Source organism: Cantharellus anzutake (assembly GCF_015039405.1).
Source record: "Cantharellus anzutake strain C23 chromosome Unknown EI90scaffold_55, whole genome shotgun sequence".
NCBI lineage: Eukaryota > Fungi > Basidiomycota > Agaricomycetes > Cantharellales > Hydnaceae > Cantharellus > Cantharellus anzutake.
The window spans coordinates 189196-203340 of record NW_024067005.1 but is presented as its reverse complement, the minus strand read 5'-3'; the positions used below and the strand labels follow the sequence as shown (position 1 = coordinate 203340).

General features: G+C 50.3%; 2 protein-coding genes across 2 annotated transcripts; one reads left to right on the top strand and one right to left on the bottom strand.

The window, feature by feature from the left end:
* Nucleotides 1–852: 852 nt before the first annotated feature.
* Nucleotides 853–1332, bottom strand: EI90DRAFT_3129151 (uncharacterized protein; the record flags this gene model as incomplete). The annotated part of the gene is made up of 3 exons (XM_039064163.1): nt 853–923; nt 971–1118; nt 1174–1332. 3 exons carry the CDS (start codon nt 1330–1332, stop codon nt 853–855), a joined length of 378 nt encoding a protein of 125 aa, XP_038912005.1.
* Nucleotides 1333–2739: 1407 nt separating this feature from the next.
* EI90DRAFT_2812479 (uncharacterized protein) lies at nt 2740–2904 on the top strand (the record flags this gene model as incomplete). The annotated part of the gene is made up of 1 exon (XM_039053541.1): nt 2740–2904. A coding segment is annotated over one exon (165 nt), but the record flags the coding sequence as incomplete, so codon positions are not given.
* Nucleotides 2905–14145: the final 11241 nt, after the last annotated feature.

The following is a 14145-nucleotide window of genomic DNA, read 5'->3' as shown; positions in this document are numbered from 1 at the left end:
GAGCTTCTGCACTCTGGGAGATCCTGCTCTCAGGGCATTTTTTTGCACCTTCTCGGGCTTCCAGTCTGAGAAGAAGTTGGTCTTCATTTTCCATCCTCCATTCGGATGGAACCTGGAACAAGTCCAGTAGTTTTTCAGATAGCCGATGCGGAGGTTCTTCCCCCTGTTCCCCTTTGTCTGCCTTTGGGGCTTTGACTTGGGGACATGGGGGAGGACTCCAGGGGATAGTGGGGCCCTGGAGTTTCCTGTGACTCTATCCAATCAGCTTTTCAGGCTGATCATTCGGTGCTTATGCATTTGTCATGCAAGTCGATCACCTCCTGAGGAGGTGAGGGATCTTCCCCAGCTTGGGTTAGATCGATATGACATGGAGTTCTAGGGGTATTGGGCCCTGCACTTACTCCATATAAGTTTCTAAAACCTTCAGGGGCCATCCCTGAGGTGGTTGCTGTTTTCAGATCATGTTGATCCTCATCGTCATCTGATGATGGCTGTTGATTTGAATCTCCCATGATGGGAGATTGCGGTTTCTTGATAAACCACTTGTTTTTCTTTATCATCACTGCAGACGCAACCTTGCCCTTGCAGGCATGTTTAGGCGCCATTGGCGCTACCGAGTCAAATTGTTAAGATTGATAAGTTTGGTGGGTTGTGTTGTAAAACTCATACACTTAAAAAAGTGTGAGGTCTCAGTGGGTAGCTCAGCACACAGAGCTGTAAGTGATACAAAGGTGTGTATTTTATGGTGTGTGTAAGCAGTTAACTGGAGGTTACCACTTGCCCATGTGACTATATGTATCTTTTAATTACATATGGCTTGGGGTTCAGGGCTATTGCCCTGACATTGTGGCACTAAAGACGAGCTTGAGGGGGAAACAAATGTGTTGAATGCTCACTGTCGTCCTCTGTCTGTGGCTTTTGGCCTGTCACAAAGTCAGGTGTTTACTTATTGGGATGAGTGTTGACGCACTGGGCAACATGACAAGCAGTGCCTCTCCATTTGACAGTGGCTCCCCATCTGACACTGCACCTCGATCTGGATTGATCAAGTGTTCTATTACCTGCCTCAGACGGAGTTTTTTAACCCCCCTATTAGAGAATGCCTTGCTGACTAGCTCCTTAAGCACAATCATAATCGACAAAATTAGCCAGTGAGTTTGTAAATCTCCACACTTCAAGCTCAAATGCAGCAGTGTCATCAAGGCGAGGCGACACCTTATCCTTGACCTTCTCCTTCAAGCCAGCAACATTGGTCTCAGAAGATATCCCAACCTGGAGTGGCTCTCCAGTAGGCCTGTTATCGTGATTGACGACAAGGCACCAGACTTCCATGACAGTGAACCAGACACAATAAATTCAGCCAACTGTCAGGGGACGACTCCCGGGTCCCCATGACCCTCCCCTATGGTCCACAGCCCTGTGGTGTAACCACATGAAGGGGTAGGAACCGGGCCCGGAGCATGCAGCGCGTGGAGCATGTGCGCATGCAGGAAGCACAGTGGGTGGAAGCGGGTCCGGATGCGGGTCCGGGTCCGGGCTAGTCAGGGTGTGTACCCTGACACCAACTCCGTGACAATTACATACATACAGCAGAGCAAATCTGCAAATTGTGACAACTTTGTGGACCCAGATCGATAGGAATCGTGAGCAATCCGACAGGTCCCTAGGTGGTGACTGTTAAAAACCCGTCGGTTATGGAAGAGGGTGTAAATGCGTGAGTCCGAATGCAGGCGGGGCTCAACTAGAGGGGGGTCCGAGGGCTCTGGTAGTGAACCGAAGCTTCTCAGGGAGCCCGGTTCTGCTGGATGGTACAAGAGGCTCTAAGAAGGACGTGGCCTCAGCGACTCGGAGGGAGCACTGTGCCTCCGTTACGTCTCAGTTAGTCCTTGTACTTCTTATGTCTGAGGTGTCTTGTAGAACAGGGACAGGATTCACTCAGAGGGACTTTGGGTGGCATTTTTAGTCGAGATTAGAACTGAGGAACTACAGGTTCTAATCTACGTGTATTTATAAAGGAGGATGGGGAGGACTTTAGTCAAAGCCCGAAATGACAAAATGGGGAAAACACCGAAAGGTACCGAATGATACCGAGAGGTACCAAAAGGTTCCGGACGATATCTAAAACGGGGAACCGAGGTGTCGGGCCAAGGAGGGCGGAGTTGGAGGCCGGAAAATGAATGGGGAAGACAAATGGGTAAAGGGGGTTAGCCGACTGAATGGTAGTAAGAAGGTAGTCGTGCTAAGAATGGAAGATGACTAATAAGTGATAGCGTGAAGGAGATCACCGAAGGATGCGGTTAGCTCCGAAAGCGGAGTTGCGTATCCGAAGGATGTTGGGTGACTCCAATAAATGAAGTGGGTGAAGGAATGGTTTAAGGGCATGTCACGGGATGTCGGAGGTCCATCAGGATATCGGAGCAAATCCGGGGTCTCTGAATGTTCCGACTTGGGACCGAGGCTCCGGGATGGGAGTAGCCAAGGTTCGATGTGCCGTAACCAGACCGGAGCTGAGACAGTCAGGAGGGAAGGTGACTTGGAGAGTGGGGAGGCATGGTGTAGGGGATGGTGAAGTTGTTAGGAAGGTGTGATGTGGTGGGAGTGCGCAGGGTCGGGATTCCGGGATATGACAGTGACCTTCTTCACTCTAACAGGCTACACGTTGGGTTTTTAGTATTAGCATTAGCGGACTATTGGGGTGCTGCACAATGAACCTATTCAAACTTAGGCCACCAAGTAGCTGATGGAACATTCAAGCTGCTTCTGACGTTCAATGAGTCCTATCCCAACAAACCTGCCACCGTTCCCAAATATGCTCCATCCGAACGTTTATGCGAATGGAGAGCTTTGCTTCAGAATTGCTGGTCACCTACCCACAATGTCGCTGTGGTACTAATGAGCATCCAAATGTTTGTTCCACAATCCCATCGGTATGGGTTTCATTAGTTTTGATGCAAACCCTTGTCCAGATCATCTTATGCTGCACAACACCATGTGAGAGTGATTTGGAGTTTCTATTCATTTCAAGGTGCATTTTTCAAGCTCTGCCAGTGACTGTCATATCCATCCACGGCCATCAACTTCCACCGCTTCCGATCCCTCCAGACTGCCTCCGCTCCTTCTCCACTAACCTCGGAGCCCCTGTATTCCGCAATCACCTCCGCATCCCTCGATGGTCACCACCCCCTCTTTTCAATATATTACCTATGCCTCCCTCAGTACGGAGCCCCAAAGGCTTCCGGACAGCTTTGACGTCCACTAGCGCACTCCTGCCTCCACTGGGCAATACACTCGCTTGCCCTGCAAGCCCACCTTCGGGCCTATCTCTCCTTTCTGTTTCTGGGTTATCGCCTGCCATTCTGCTAACCCCATAACCCGACTTGTCGGTAATATTCAATCGGCTAATGTTTAACTCCATTAGCTCCGCTCCACTTGGCCCCGCCATTTATGGGCCCGCCCTCGTTGTAACTATATATACTCAACTTGTACATAGGTTACACCTCAGTAATAAAATCGACTAGAGTTTACCCCCTTTAGTTCTGGTTGCCAGTTAGTAAGTTAGGGCATGGACATGTTACTTGGCACAGCACTCCTGGCATAAGTCGCTGAGGCCAAAGCCCTCCGCCATGGAGACATTCCTTCATCTCGACCTGGTCTCTGACAGTATTTTATTACTCCCTGACTAGTACACGTCTTGTATGGCACCAAAAGCCCCTAGCACTCGTTCGCAACTACACACATTAGTTCCCAACTCTGCCTCACCATCCCCAGAACCCTCACAGCCTGGTCCTAGTCGATTGGCGAGAAACCCAGTTGAGTTTCACAGGTTTTCTAATCTAGAAACTCCTCTCCCATCGACTCCAATCATCCGTCCCGCTAGAAATCAATCACCAGTTGCAGATTCCGATTTCGGAGACACCATGGAACAGCCCATAGACCCCGTTCACTTCTTTGGACTCGGTTCCAAGGTCCCCGATTTCGTCGACCCTCCTCCTGCTGATCCTCCCATCCCCTTTGTCCCAACCGCTGACGATGCCAAACCCATCCCCAACATGGCTATTGCACAACTAGCCCAAGCCATCGCCAGTTTGGCTCGTCACACCGGACGTCCACCATGTCCACCATCCTCCACTCTCCGGACCAAGGTCCGTGAGCCCGAACAGTTCGATGGAAAAGATCCCCAAGAACTCCGAGTATTTCTGGTCCAATGCGAACTGAATTTCCAGGACCATCCCCTCGCTTTTGCTAGTGACCGCGCCAAGGTCATCTTCATGCAGTCCTACCTCAAGGGAATGGCCCTCGATTGGTTCGAGCTGGATCTATTATTCGATCAAAATTCTATGCTTTGTCCATGATGGATGAATAACTATCAAGAGTTCGTCAATGAACTTCAAACCAACTTCAGTCCTCACGATCCTGTGGGTGATGCCGAAGTTCAACTAATGACCCTAGACATGAAGGACGGGCACCACATCAATAAGTACGTTGTCGAGTTCAACCAACATGCCTCTCAACTTCCTGGTTATGGAGAAGCCACACTTCGTTGTTTTTTCTATAACGGATTGCCGGAACGTATCAAGGACAATATTGCCAGACCACACCCCACGCTGTACTGCACTACCCTGCTATCACTTCCCGTCTCTCCTCCCCCATTTTCCCCCTTCTCTCTATCTCTATTTCTATTTCTATTCTACAGTCGATTTCCCTTTCTCCATGTACCACTACATACCTAACCCCGCCCCCCTGATCGCCGCACGCGCCATGCACACTCCCACCTACTGAGCAGCCACCTCCGGGATCTCCTGTGGAGACACCCAGGGAGGTGCGGCTGTGTGCAGAGATGACGTGGCTTCCTCCACGTGACCCTAGCCGCATGTATATAATAGTGCCTGGGGTAGGAACAGAAGAAGCAGCCTTCTTCTCAACTTCCCACTTCAGGTAAGTACCGTAGCTTTTCCCCTTTAATGATAATCTCAACTTCCCACTTCAGACTAAGTGGTCAGGGACGCTCACCCCGCAACGGGATCGCTGCTACGCACAGCCGCTATTCATCCCACCAAGTCCCGTGCGCAGGGACCTCGCCGCTTTCGGAGCTGTCCCTGACACCCTTCGGTTAATGTTCTACCCATTGTAGATAGTGTTGCTGATGTACCACTCTCTCCTCCACCCCCTCTGACTACTTCCGCAGATCGATCCACCTCTTTCCATTACTCTTCTTTCTCTTCTCCTGTCTCTTCTTCTCCTCCATCCGATGATAGGACACAAAATAAACTCTTCCGCACCTATGAGAACGTACCCACACTCATAGACTCTGGGTCTTTGGACTGCTTCATCGACGACACATTCATAAAGAAGTTGGCCTTGAAGACATATCAGATAAGACCCCTACAACTACGCCTTTTCGATGGTAGCACCAACTCAATCATAACCCGTGCCATTGATATTCCCCTCAGCTGTCACAACCCAACATATCTGTCACTTCCGTCAACGCGTCCTAGTGCCACTTGTCCCGTCCCGCCCGCTATCATCATCATCCATCCATCCATCCGTCCACCCATCACCCTCATCCACACTTCCTCCCCCACATGCATACCTTCCAACCTAGGTTGCCTGCTTTGTTGTTGTCCACCTGCCAGCTGGATGGCTTGCTAGACGGCTGGATGGCCTTTTCTCTTTTGTCCACTTGCGGACTATTGTTCCTCCTTTTGTTCCTTGCTTGCCTTTTGTTGACCAAGTTTGCTGATATTAACTATTTGTTTCGTTCTTCATTCATTAATATCGCACTTGATCCGCCACTCCTTCCAGGCCGGTCTTATTTAGTTACTTGTGTTTATAATGTGTGTAGGTTACACCAGATGTACCTCAGTTCGTATATCGACTTGGATTCCCTCTCTAGACTCTTCTCCTCATCGTAAGGCTTCTGTCTGAAATTGGGACACCAACATAAGAACAAAGTGCAGCACTCCACCCAAGTCACTGAAGCTAAAGTCCCGCCCCTCTGACCTTACGAGCCCAGATGACTCCGCATGCCTTGCAGGTCACCCGGATATGCATCTGGCACATTCCTGACATCCGCTTCGCTTCTGGAAACATCACCCCCACGACTTTCTTTGTCACATCGCTGGATGGATCATGTTCCCTAGTCCTAGGACACAACTGGCTTACCCGCTACAATCCGTTGATTGACTGGGTCTCAAGCAGTATTACGTTCCAAACTTCCAAACCTACCAAGACAGTTACTCCGAGCTCTCCCCCGTCGTCTCCGGTACCACTGCCGTTGTCCGACATCCAACCATCTGATGTTCCACCAGCACCCCAGCCCCAGGCTCCCACTCCTCCGTTACCACCTATCGAGTTTGTCAGCCGTTCCGCATTCACAAAGGCTTGTCGACTTGAAGGATCAGTATCCTCAGCCTAACCATCCCCTCCAAGGACAGCCGCTTGAGGGCTGCCTCATCCCACACCGTTTCCATTGACCTCTTGGCCATTCCAAAGGAGTATCACGAGTTTGCAGATGTGTTCAGTAAGAGCAAAGCCTCGATGCTGGCACCGCACCGTGAGCACGACCTGAAGATCGACCTTGAGGAAGGCACTTCACCACCCTTGGGTACTATGTACTCTCTCTCTACTTCGGAACTCGAGTCTCTCCGGGTGTTCTTAGATGAACACCTAGCCTCCAGGTTCATTTGTCCCGCTACTTCCGCTCACGCTCTTCGTCCACAAGAAGGATGGATCCCTCCGTCTTTGTGTTGACTTCCAAGGGCTGAACAAGATCACCAAAAAGGATCACTACCCACTTCCCCGCATCTCAGACCTCCTTGACGCCCCTAGCTGTGTGTTACAGGAATGGGTTCCGGGGAACCCAACCTGAGCCGTTCGGCTCACTAATGGAGGTGGCTGCGTAGCCATCGGAGGGAGAGCAGAATAGGATGAGGGTATGGGAGTACAACCTGTGTGTCGGCCAACGGTAACTTGGCGCTCCTGGGAGCATACCGGTAGCAAGTATGATGTGGGCTCCTTGAGGGAGCCACCTGGCTGTCTGCTAACGGGGACTTGGCACTCCTGGGAGCGTGCTGGTAGCGGGTGTGCTGGGAGTGTTTGGCTAGCGGTGACTTGGCGCTCAATGGAGCGTACCGGTAGTGAGGGATACTGGGACTCCCAAAGGGAGTCACCCAGTTGGTGGCTATCGGTGACTTGGCGCTCATGGGAGCGTACCGGTAGTGGGAGTTGTTGGGGAAAGCAGGCTGGTGGACCAGTGCACGGTAGTGGGTGACCGTGGGAAGTGGGACCCACGGGTGTGTGGCCAGGCATCCTGGAGCTGCCTGGACCGTATCCTTCTCCTGAGGAGGTGGGATAGGCTACAGTTCCTGATAGGGAACTTCTGGTTGGATGGGAGTAACCACTCGACCACCCGGTGGACTGGTGGGAGCGGACAGCAGGAGGTTGGGCATGGGAATGCCCTCCTCATTGCGGTTTTGTCATGGAGAGGAGGAATAGGGAGGTGGACATGGTTCCAGGGTTACAGGTTGAGTTTACAGTGGTGACACAATGGTGAGGATGTTACAATCGCGGTACAAGGTTTGTGGGTTATGTATTTGATAATCATCAACATCCTCGGCATTTGCCTTTACATGTCATATGACTGGTTTCTATCTAATATCAAAGTCTCAATGGTCAAGGGAAGTCCCTTGAAACTTAACAATTCCCCCAGCCAGCACCAAAACCCAGTGGGAAAGCTTGGCATGGAGTTTGACAGAGAAATATAATGAAGGAGGGCAGAGACAACCTACCTACTTGCAGTCACGGACCATAAGAATCTAGTCCATCTCTATAACACCGTGCCACAGTCTATACCAGACTCGACCTCCGGCATGCTTACCACCTGGTTCGCATTGCAGCAGGCAACAAATGGAAGACTTCCTTCCACATGCGCTATGGTTCCTACAAGTGGCTTGTCATGCCATTCAGTCTCATGAATGCACCCACAGCCTTCCAGCGATTCGTCAACATGATCTTTGCCGACCTCTTGGACATTTCTGTGGTAGTCTACCTAGACGACATCCTTACCTACTCGGAAGACATGGCTTCACATCAGGAGCATGTCCGAGAAGTTCTTAGGAGACTCCACAAACACGGCCTATATGCCAATCCGAAGAAATGCGAATTTCATACAGACACTACGGAATATCTCAGATACTGCCTTTCTCCCTCCGGACTCACCATGTCCATTGAGAAGGTTAAAGCTGTCTGTCAGGAACGTGTCAGAAGCGTATCCGGGTGACCCGCGAGGCGCGCGAGGTCGTCCGGGCTCGTAAGGTTGGAGGGGCGGGACTTTAGCTTCAGCGACTCGGGTGGAGCGCTGCGCTTCGTTCTTACGTTGGTGTCCCAATTTCAGACAGAAGCCTTACGATGAGGATAAGAGTTTAGAGGGGGAATCCAAGTCGATATACGAACTGAGGTACATCCGGTGTAACCTACACACGTTATAAACACAAGTAACTAAATGAGACCGGCCCGGAAGGAGTGGCGGATCAAGCGCGATATTAATGAATGAAGAAAGAAACAAATAGTTAATATCGGCAAACTTGGTCAACAAAAGGAAAGCAAGAAACAAAAGGAAGAACAATAGTCCGCAAGCGGACAAAAGAGAAAGAACCATCCGGCCGTCTAGCAAGCCGTCCGGCTGGCGAGCGGGCAACAATGAAGCGGGCAACCTAGGTTGGAGGGTACGCGCGTGAGGGAGGAAGTGCGGATGAGGGTGACGGGTGGACGGATGGGTGGACGGATGATGATGATAGCGGGAGGGACGGACCAAGTGGAACTAGGGCGCATAGAGGGAGGTGACGGATATGTCGGGTCGTGACACTGTCCAAGATTGGCCTGAGCCCTGTAAAGTCAAGGATGTCCAGTCCTTCCTTGGCTTCGCTAACTTCTATTGGCGTTTCATCCACCAATACTCCGACATTGTGGTCCCCTTGATGCACCTTACACGTAAAGGAGCCCCCTGGCTATTCTCTGACGACTGTCGCTCTGCTTTCAACACCTTGAAAGAAGCCTTCACTTCTGCTCCCATCCTGACACATTGGTTCCCCAACACCCCCCTCATCGCAGAAACCGACGCCTCTGATTACACGATCTCCGGAATCCTGTCCATCCGTTGTGATGACAGAGAGATTCGCCCCATCGCCTTCCGCTCTAGAACACTCTCGGCACCGGAGCTCAATTACGACACCCATGATAAGGAACTGCTCACCATTCACGATGCATTCCGATCATGGCGTCACTATCTTGAAGGCTCAGGAACTCCAATCGATGTCGTTACCGACCACAAGAACCTCGAGTATTTTTCCACCACCAAACTCTTGACCTGGTGGCAAGCCCGCTGGTCAGAGTTCCTCTCCCAGTTCCACATGACTGTCCAATTCCATCCCGGAAGACTCGGAGTAAAACCAGATGCGTTGACTAGATGCTGGGACATCTATCCCAAAGAAGGGGATATGGACTATGCTCATGTCAATCCACAGAACTTCCAACCGGTCTTCACTTCGGAGCAGCTCACTGTGTCCTTACAAGCCACGTTCCTAGCTGCCACAGTAATCCGAGCAGCTGTACTTGTCGACACAGAGGCTCTCCATCAAGACATTCTAGCCTCCCTCTCCAATACCACAATCTCTTCTCATCTCGCTTCCCCCAACCTCCCCAATTCCCGCTGGTCCGTTGATGCTGAAGGCCTGTTAAGGCTGGACAACCGCATTTATGTTCCAGATTCCAATGATCTCCGTCTCCGTGTTTTGCAAGACAAACACGACCACCAACTTTCCGGACACTTCGGTCAAAACCGGACTCTGGATCTAGTACGTTGTGAGTATACCTAGCTAAGCATCCATAACTTCGTCAAGAGCTACGTTTCCTCCTGCACTTCTTGTGCCTGTGCCAAAGTCCCCCATCATAAGCCATATGGCTTGCTCAAACAACTCCCCATCCCCAAACATCCTTGGAACTCCATCTCCATGGATTTCATCGAACAGCTACCCTCCTCTTCCGGATTCACTTCCATCTTGGTCATCGTGGACCACCTGTCAAAACAGTGCATTTTCATTCCTACCCACGATACCATCACCTCTCCGGAACTGGCCAAGCTCTTCCTCCTCCATGTGTTCTCCAAGCATGGAGTTCCTTCCCATGTCACCTCTGACAGGGGTCCGGAGTTTGTATCTCATTTTTTCCGTTCACTTGGTAAGGCCCTCGACATCTGCCTCCACTTCACCTCCGGTTATCATCCGGAAGGAGATGGTCAGACCGAACGGATGAACCAGATGCTCAAGCAGTACCTGCGCATCTACAGTAACTACCAGCAGGACAATTGGTCTGAACTCCTACCTCTCGCGGAGTTTGCTTACAACAACACTCTGAATGCCACCACAAGTGTCTCTCCATTCTTCACCAACAAAGGCTACCATCCAAACATCACTGTTCACCCAGAGCAAGACCTAACATCAGTACGCACCCAAGAGTACTCTGTAGATCTTGACTCCCTCCACCACCTCCTTCACGAGGAAATGCACCTCACTCAGATCCATTATCAGGGCCCAGCAGACTCCCATCGGAATCCTGCCCCAGCTTTTGAGGTAGGAACCTCGGTCTATGTAAAGGCCAAGTATTTCCGCTCCACCCGACCTTCCAAAAAGCTCTCCAAGAAAAACCTTGGCCCATTCGAGATCATTGCCTGCATTGGAACCCACTCCCTCACTCTCCGCCTGCCGGAAAACATGCAAGCCATTCACCCAGTATTCCATGTCTTGCAGATCGAACCCTCCATCCCGAACGTCATTCCGAACCACCACCAGCCACCTCTGCCTCCCATAGAAATCGAAGGCAAGATGGAGTTCGAGATCGAAGAGATACTCGACTCCAAGATCGACTGATGTAGACGCAACAAGTTGCTCTACCTGGTCAAGTGGCTAGGCTATGAAGGGACCGACAAGGAGACGCAATGGCTCCTTGCCGGCAAACTCGATCATGCCTCCAACCTCCTCAAAGTGTTCCACTCTCGGTACCCAGACAAGCCTGGACCCGAAGCTCCTTAGGAACCCTGGCTCCTCTCCCATCTCTCCCTTTCTCTCCACTTCTCACTTCCATCTTCATTTTTTCTTTTCTGTAAGTACAGCTCCCCTCACCTTACTAATTCTGGGCCTTCAAGGGTTCAGGCCTAAGAAGGGGATACTGTCATATCCATCCACGGCCATCGACTTCCACCACTTCCGATCCCTCCAGACTGCCTCCACTCCTTCTCCACTAACCTCGGAGCCCCCATATTCTCCACATCCCTCGATGGTCACCACCCCCTCTTTTCAATATATTACCTATACCTCCCTAAGTACGGAGCCCTGAAGGATTCCAGACAGCTCCAACATCCGCTAGCGCACTCCCGCCTCCACTGGGCAATACACTTGCTTGCCCTGCAAGTCCACCTTCAGGCCTATCCCTCCTTTCTGTTTCTGGGTTATCACCTACCATTCTGCTAACCCCATAACCTGACTTGTCGGTAATATTCAATCAGCTAATGTTTAACTCCATTAGCCCCGCTCCGCTTGGCCCTGCCATTTACAGGCCCACCCTCGTCGTAACTATATATACTCAACTTGTACATAGGTTACACCTCAGTAATAAAATCGACTAGAGTTTACCCCCTTTAGTTCTGGTTGCCAGTTAGTAAGTTAGGGCACAGATGTGTTACTTGGCACAGCACTCCTGGCATAAGTCGCTGAGGCCAAAGCCCTCCACCATGGAGACATTCCTTCGTCTCGACCTGGTCTCTGACAGTGACCTATTCTGACTTTCTTCTATTAGGCCCTTATTCCTTATGCATAACAGGTCAAACATATACCCAGTCTTCAAACCAGCCATCCCATGAATTGGTTTCTTTATGACCCCAGTAGTGGCACTGCCGCCCCACTGAGATCCAACATTGATGGCATCCACACAGAATTGTTTGCTGTTAGTCCATTGTTGCACAGATTTTACCACTGGGTCTTCATGCAAGAGAGTTGGGAAAAGGAAGGCTCCTGGGCAAGGGTTCGCAATGACAGTCTGAGGACTACAGATTAATGTACTGTACTCACATGACCAACTACCGGCTTAGTCAGCCATGTGACTTGTCACGTGATATAACCGCCAACCGGCAACTCGTTGTGACACGTGACACCCAACCGGCAGGGCACTGCGGAGTTGTCTGAATTATATTACTTATATTAAATTGTTAACCACCTTGAATTTAAAATTTAAAATTTTGCAAACACCACCCCCATAAAATTTCTGAGCATCTGTGCATCATCTCATGAACAGTTTTACCCTTGCACACCACATTGCTTTGTGTATGGATGAGACTATCTCATATAGCGACATCCCAGGTGATCCTACTTTCCAGACAGGAACTTGTCTGTCACTGAATTATCCAGTTTACACTTCCAGTCCTCTGAACAAATTTACAAGGTTAATATACTGCCTGTGCCTATTCATTAATAAGATATCTAAAGGAGTGACTCAGTCTCTACAGCGAGAACTAAGATAGATTATCCTAACCTAAAGGAGTGACTAACTACAATGTAAGATAGGAGCTAAATATGAAGTTGGATAAAAGGGACTGACCTCAGTCTCTACAGCGAGAACTGAGGAAAAAAGAAAAGAATTCAAAAAAATAAGCGTGACTATACTATAACGGAAGTCACATGCAAATCACGCAACAATAGAGATCGGTTAATGCGTGGTGTTCCTCCGACATTCATGAGCAGGAACTTGGCACACAAGAAACTTGGAAGACCAAATGGAAAATTTGAATTGCCTTGCACAGCCACCTTGCCTCAGCAAAACTGGCATGACACCCAAACACCCAACCACCAACCGGCTGTGATGCGTGACAGACCCTGAATTTCGACCGGACCAGGAGGTCTCTGTGACGCATGACCGGTAGTTGGTCATGTGAGTACAGTATTTTCCGAATGATGTATTGTACTGTTCTCAAGCCAAAGGCTGTCAACTTGTTACCATAATAATAGCCATACATTCTCCAGATCATAAACATGTCTCTATTCTATCATCGGACCATTCATCATCCTCATCTGTCTCTGATTCGTGTATATAAAATATTTTGGGATGTGGCTTGGAAATTCGAGTCTTCACCCCAATACGATCTCCTGGAGGATAGAATCGGTCAGGATGAAACTCCCCTGGAACTCTACTAGTATTTAAGTAAGTCAGTCCTATCAATCATCTTGAACCTCACTACGTACTCATTCTCTCGAGGAGGCAAAAGGTTCCAGACATGTTCATCCCCAGTTCGCTGGAACAGTTCCTCTACATATTCCCTAACTGATAAGGGTAGCTCCTTTGGAATAACATGTTTGACAGTACGAAGGGGTATCGGGTTTTCGGGTATCTGGATAGTACTTATGAGTCTATTGTTCTGAATCTGATCATTGCATGTGTCCTCACCACAACTTGTTTCTCCCTTAGTTCTTCTCGGGTTTTTTTTCTATGAAGATCCAATTGACATGGGGACTCTCGCAAACACTTTTTGGGACGTCTAACCCTGTGCATGGGTGTCATATCCGTGCATACCCGACCCCGACCTGACTTCCGGACCTCCACCCTCTTCACCTCTGGAGTCATAACCTACCGCTGCCGTTCCGATACTCACCTTCGGTCTTGGCAACACACCTCCTCCTTACCCCCCATGCCACCTCTACTCCTCCTCCTACTCCACTCCCCTCCACAAACGCCTCCACCCTCCTGTAATCCTCCTACGCTTCCCCCGTCCGCTCCGATACTCGCCTTCGGACCTGACAACCCTCCTCTCTGCCACTCCTTCCCCCTTACCTTTCCCCTCTCTCCTCCCTCTGGTACTCCTCCGCCACCCTTCCACCAAGTTACGACCTTCCGCCGCTGTCCCGTACTTCCTACTCGGACGCCGATCGTATCTTCACTCCGAGCCTCCATCATAGTCCCGACCTCGGACTTTGACTCCACCTCGGTCTTAGTCCATTGCATTGGTGACCTCATACTACGTAAACACCATTGCCAATATCCCTCGGACTTTCAACCCCGCTTCCGTAACCCCTGTAAGCTCTGCAACCCCCAAGCTTCGCGGAT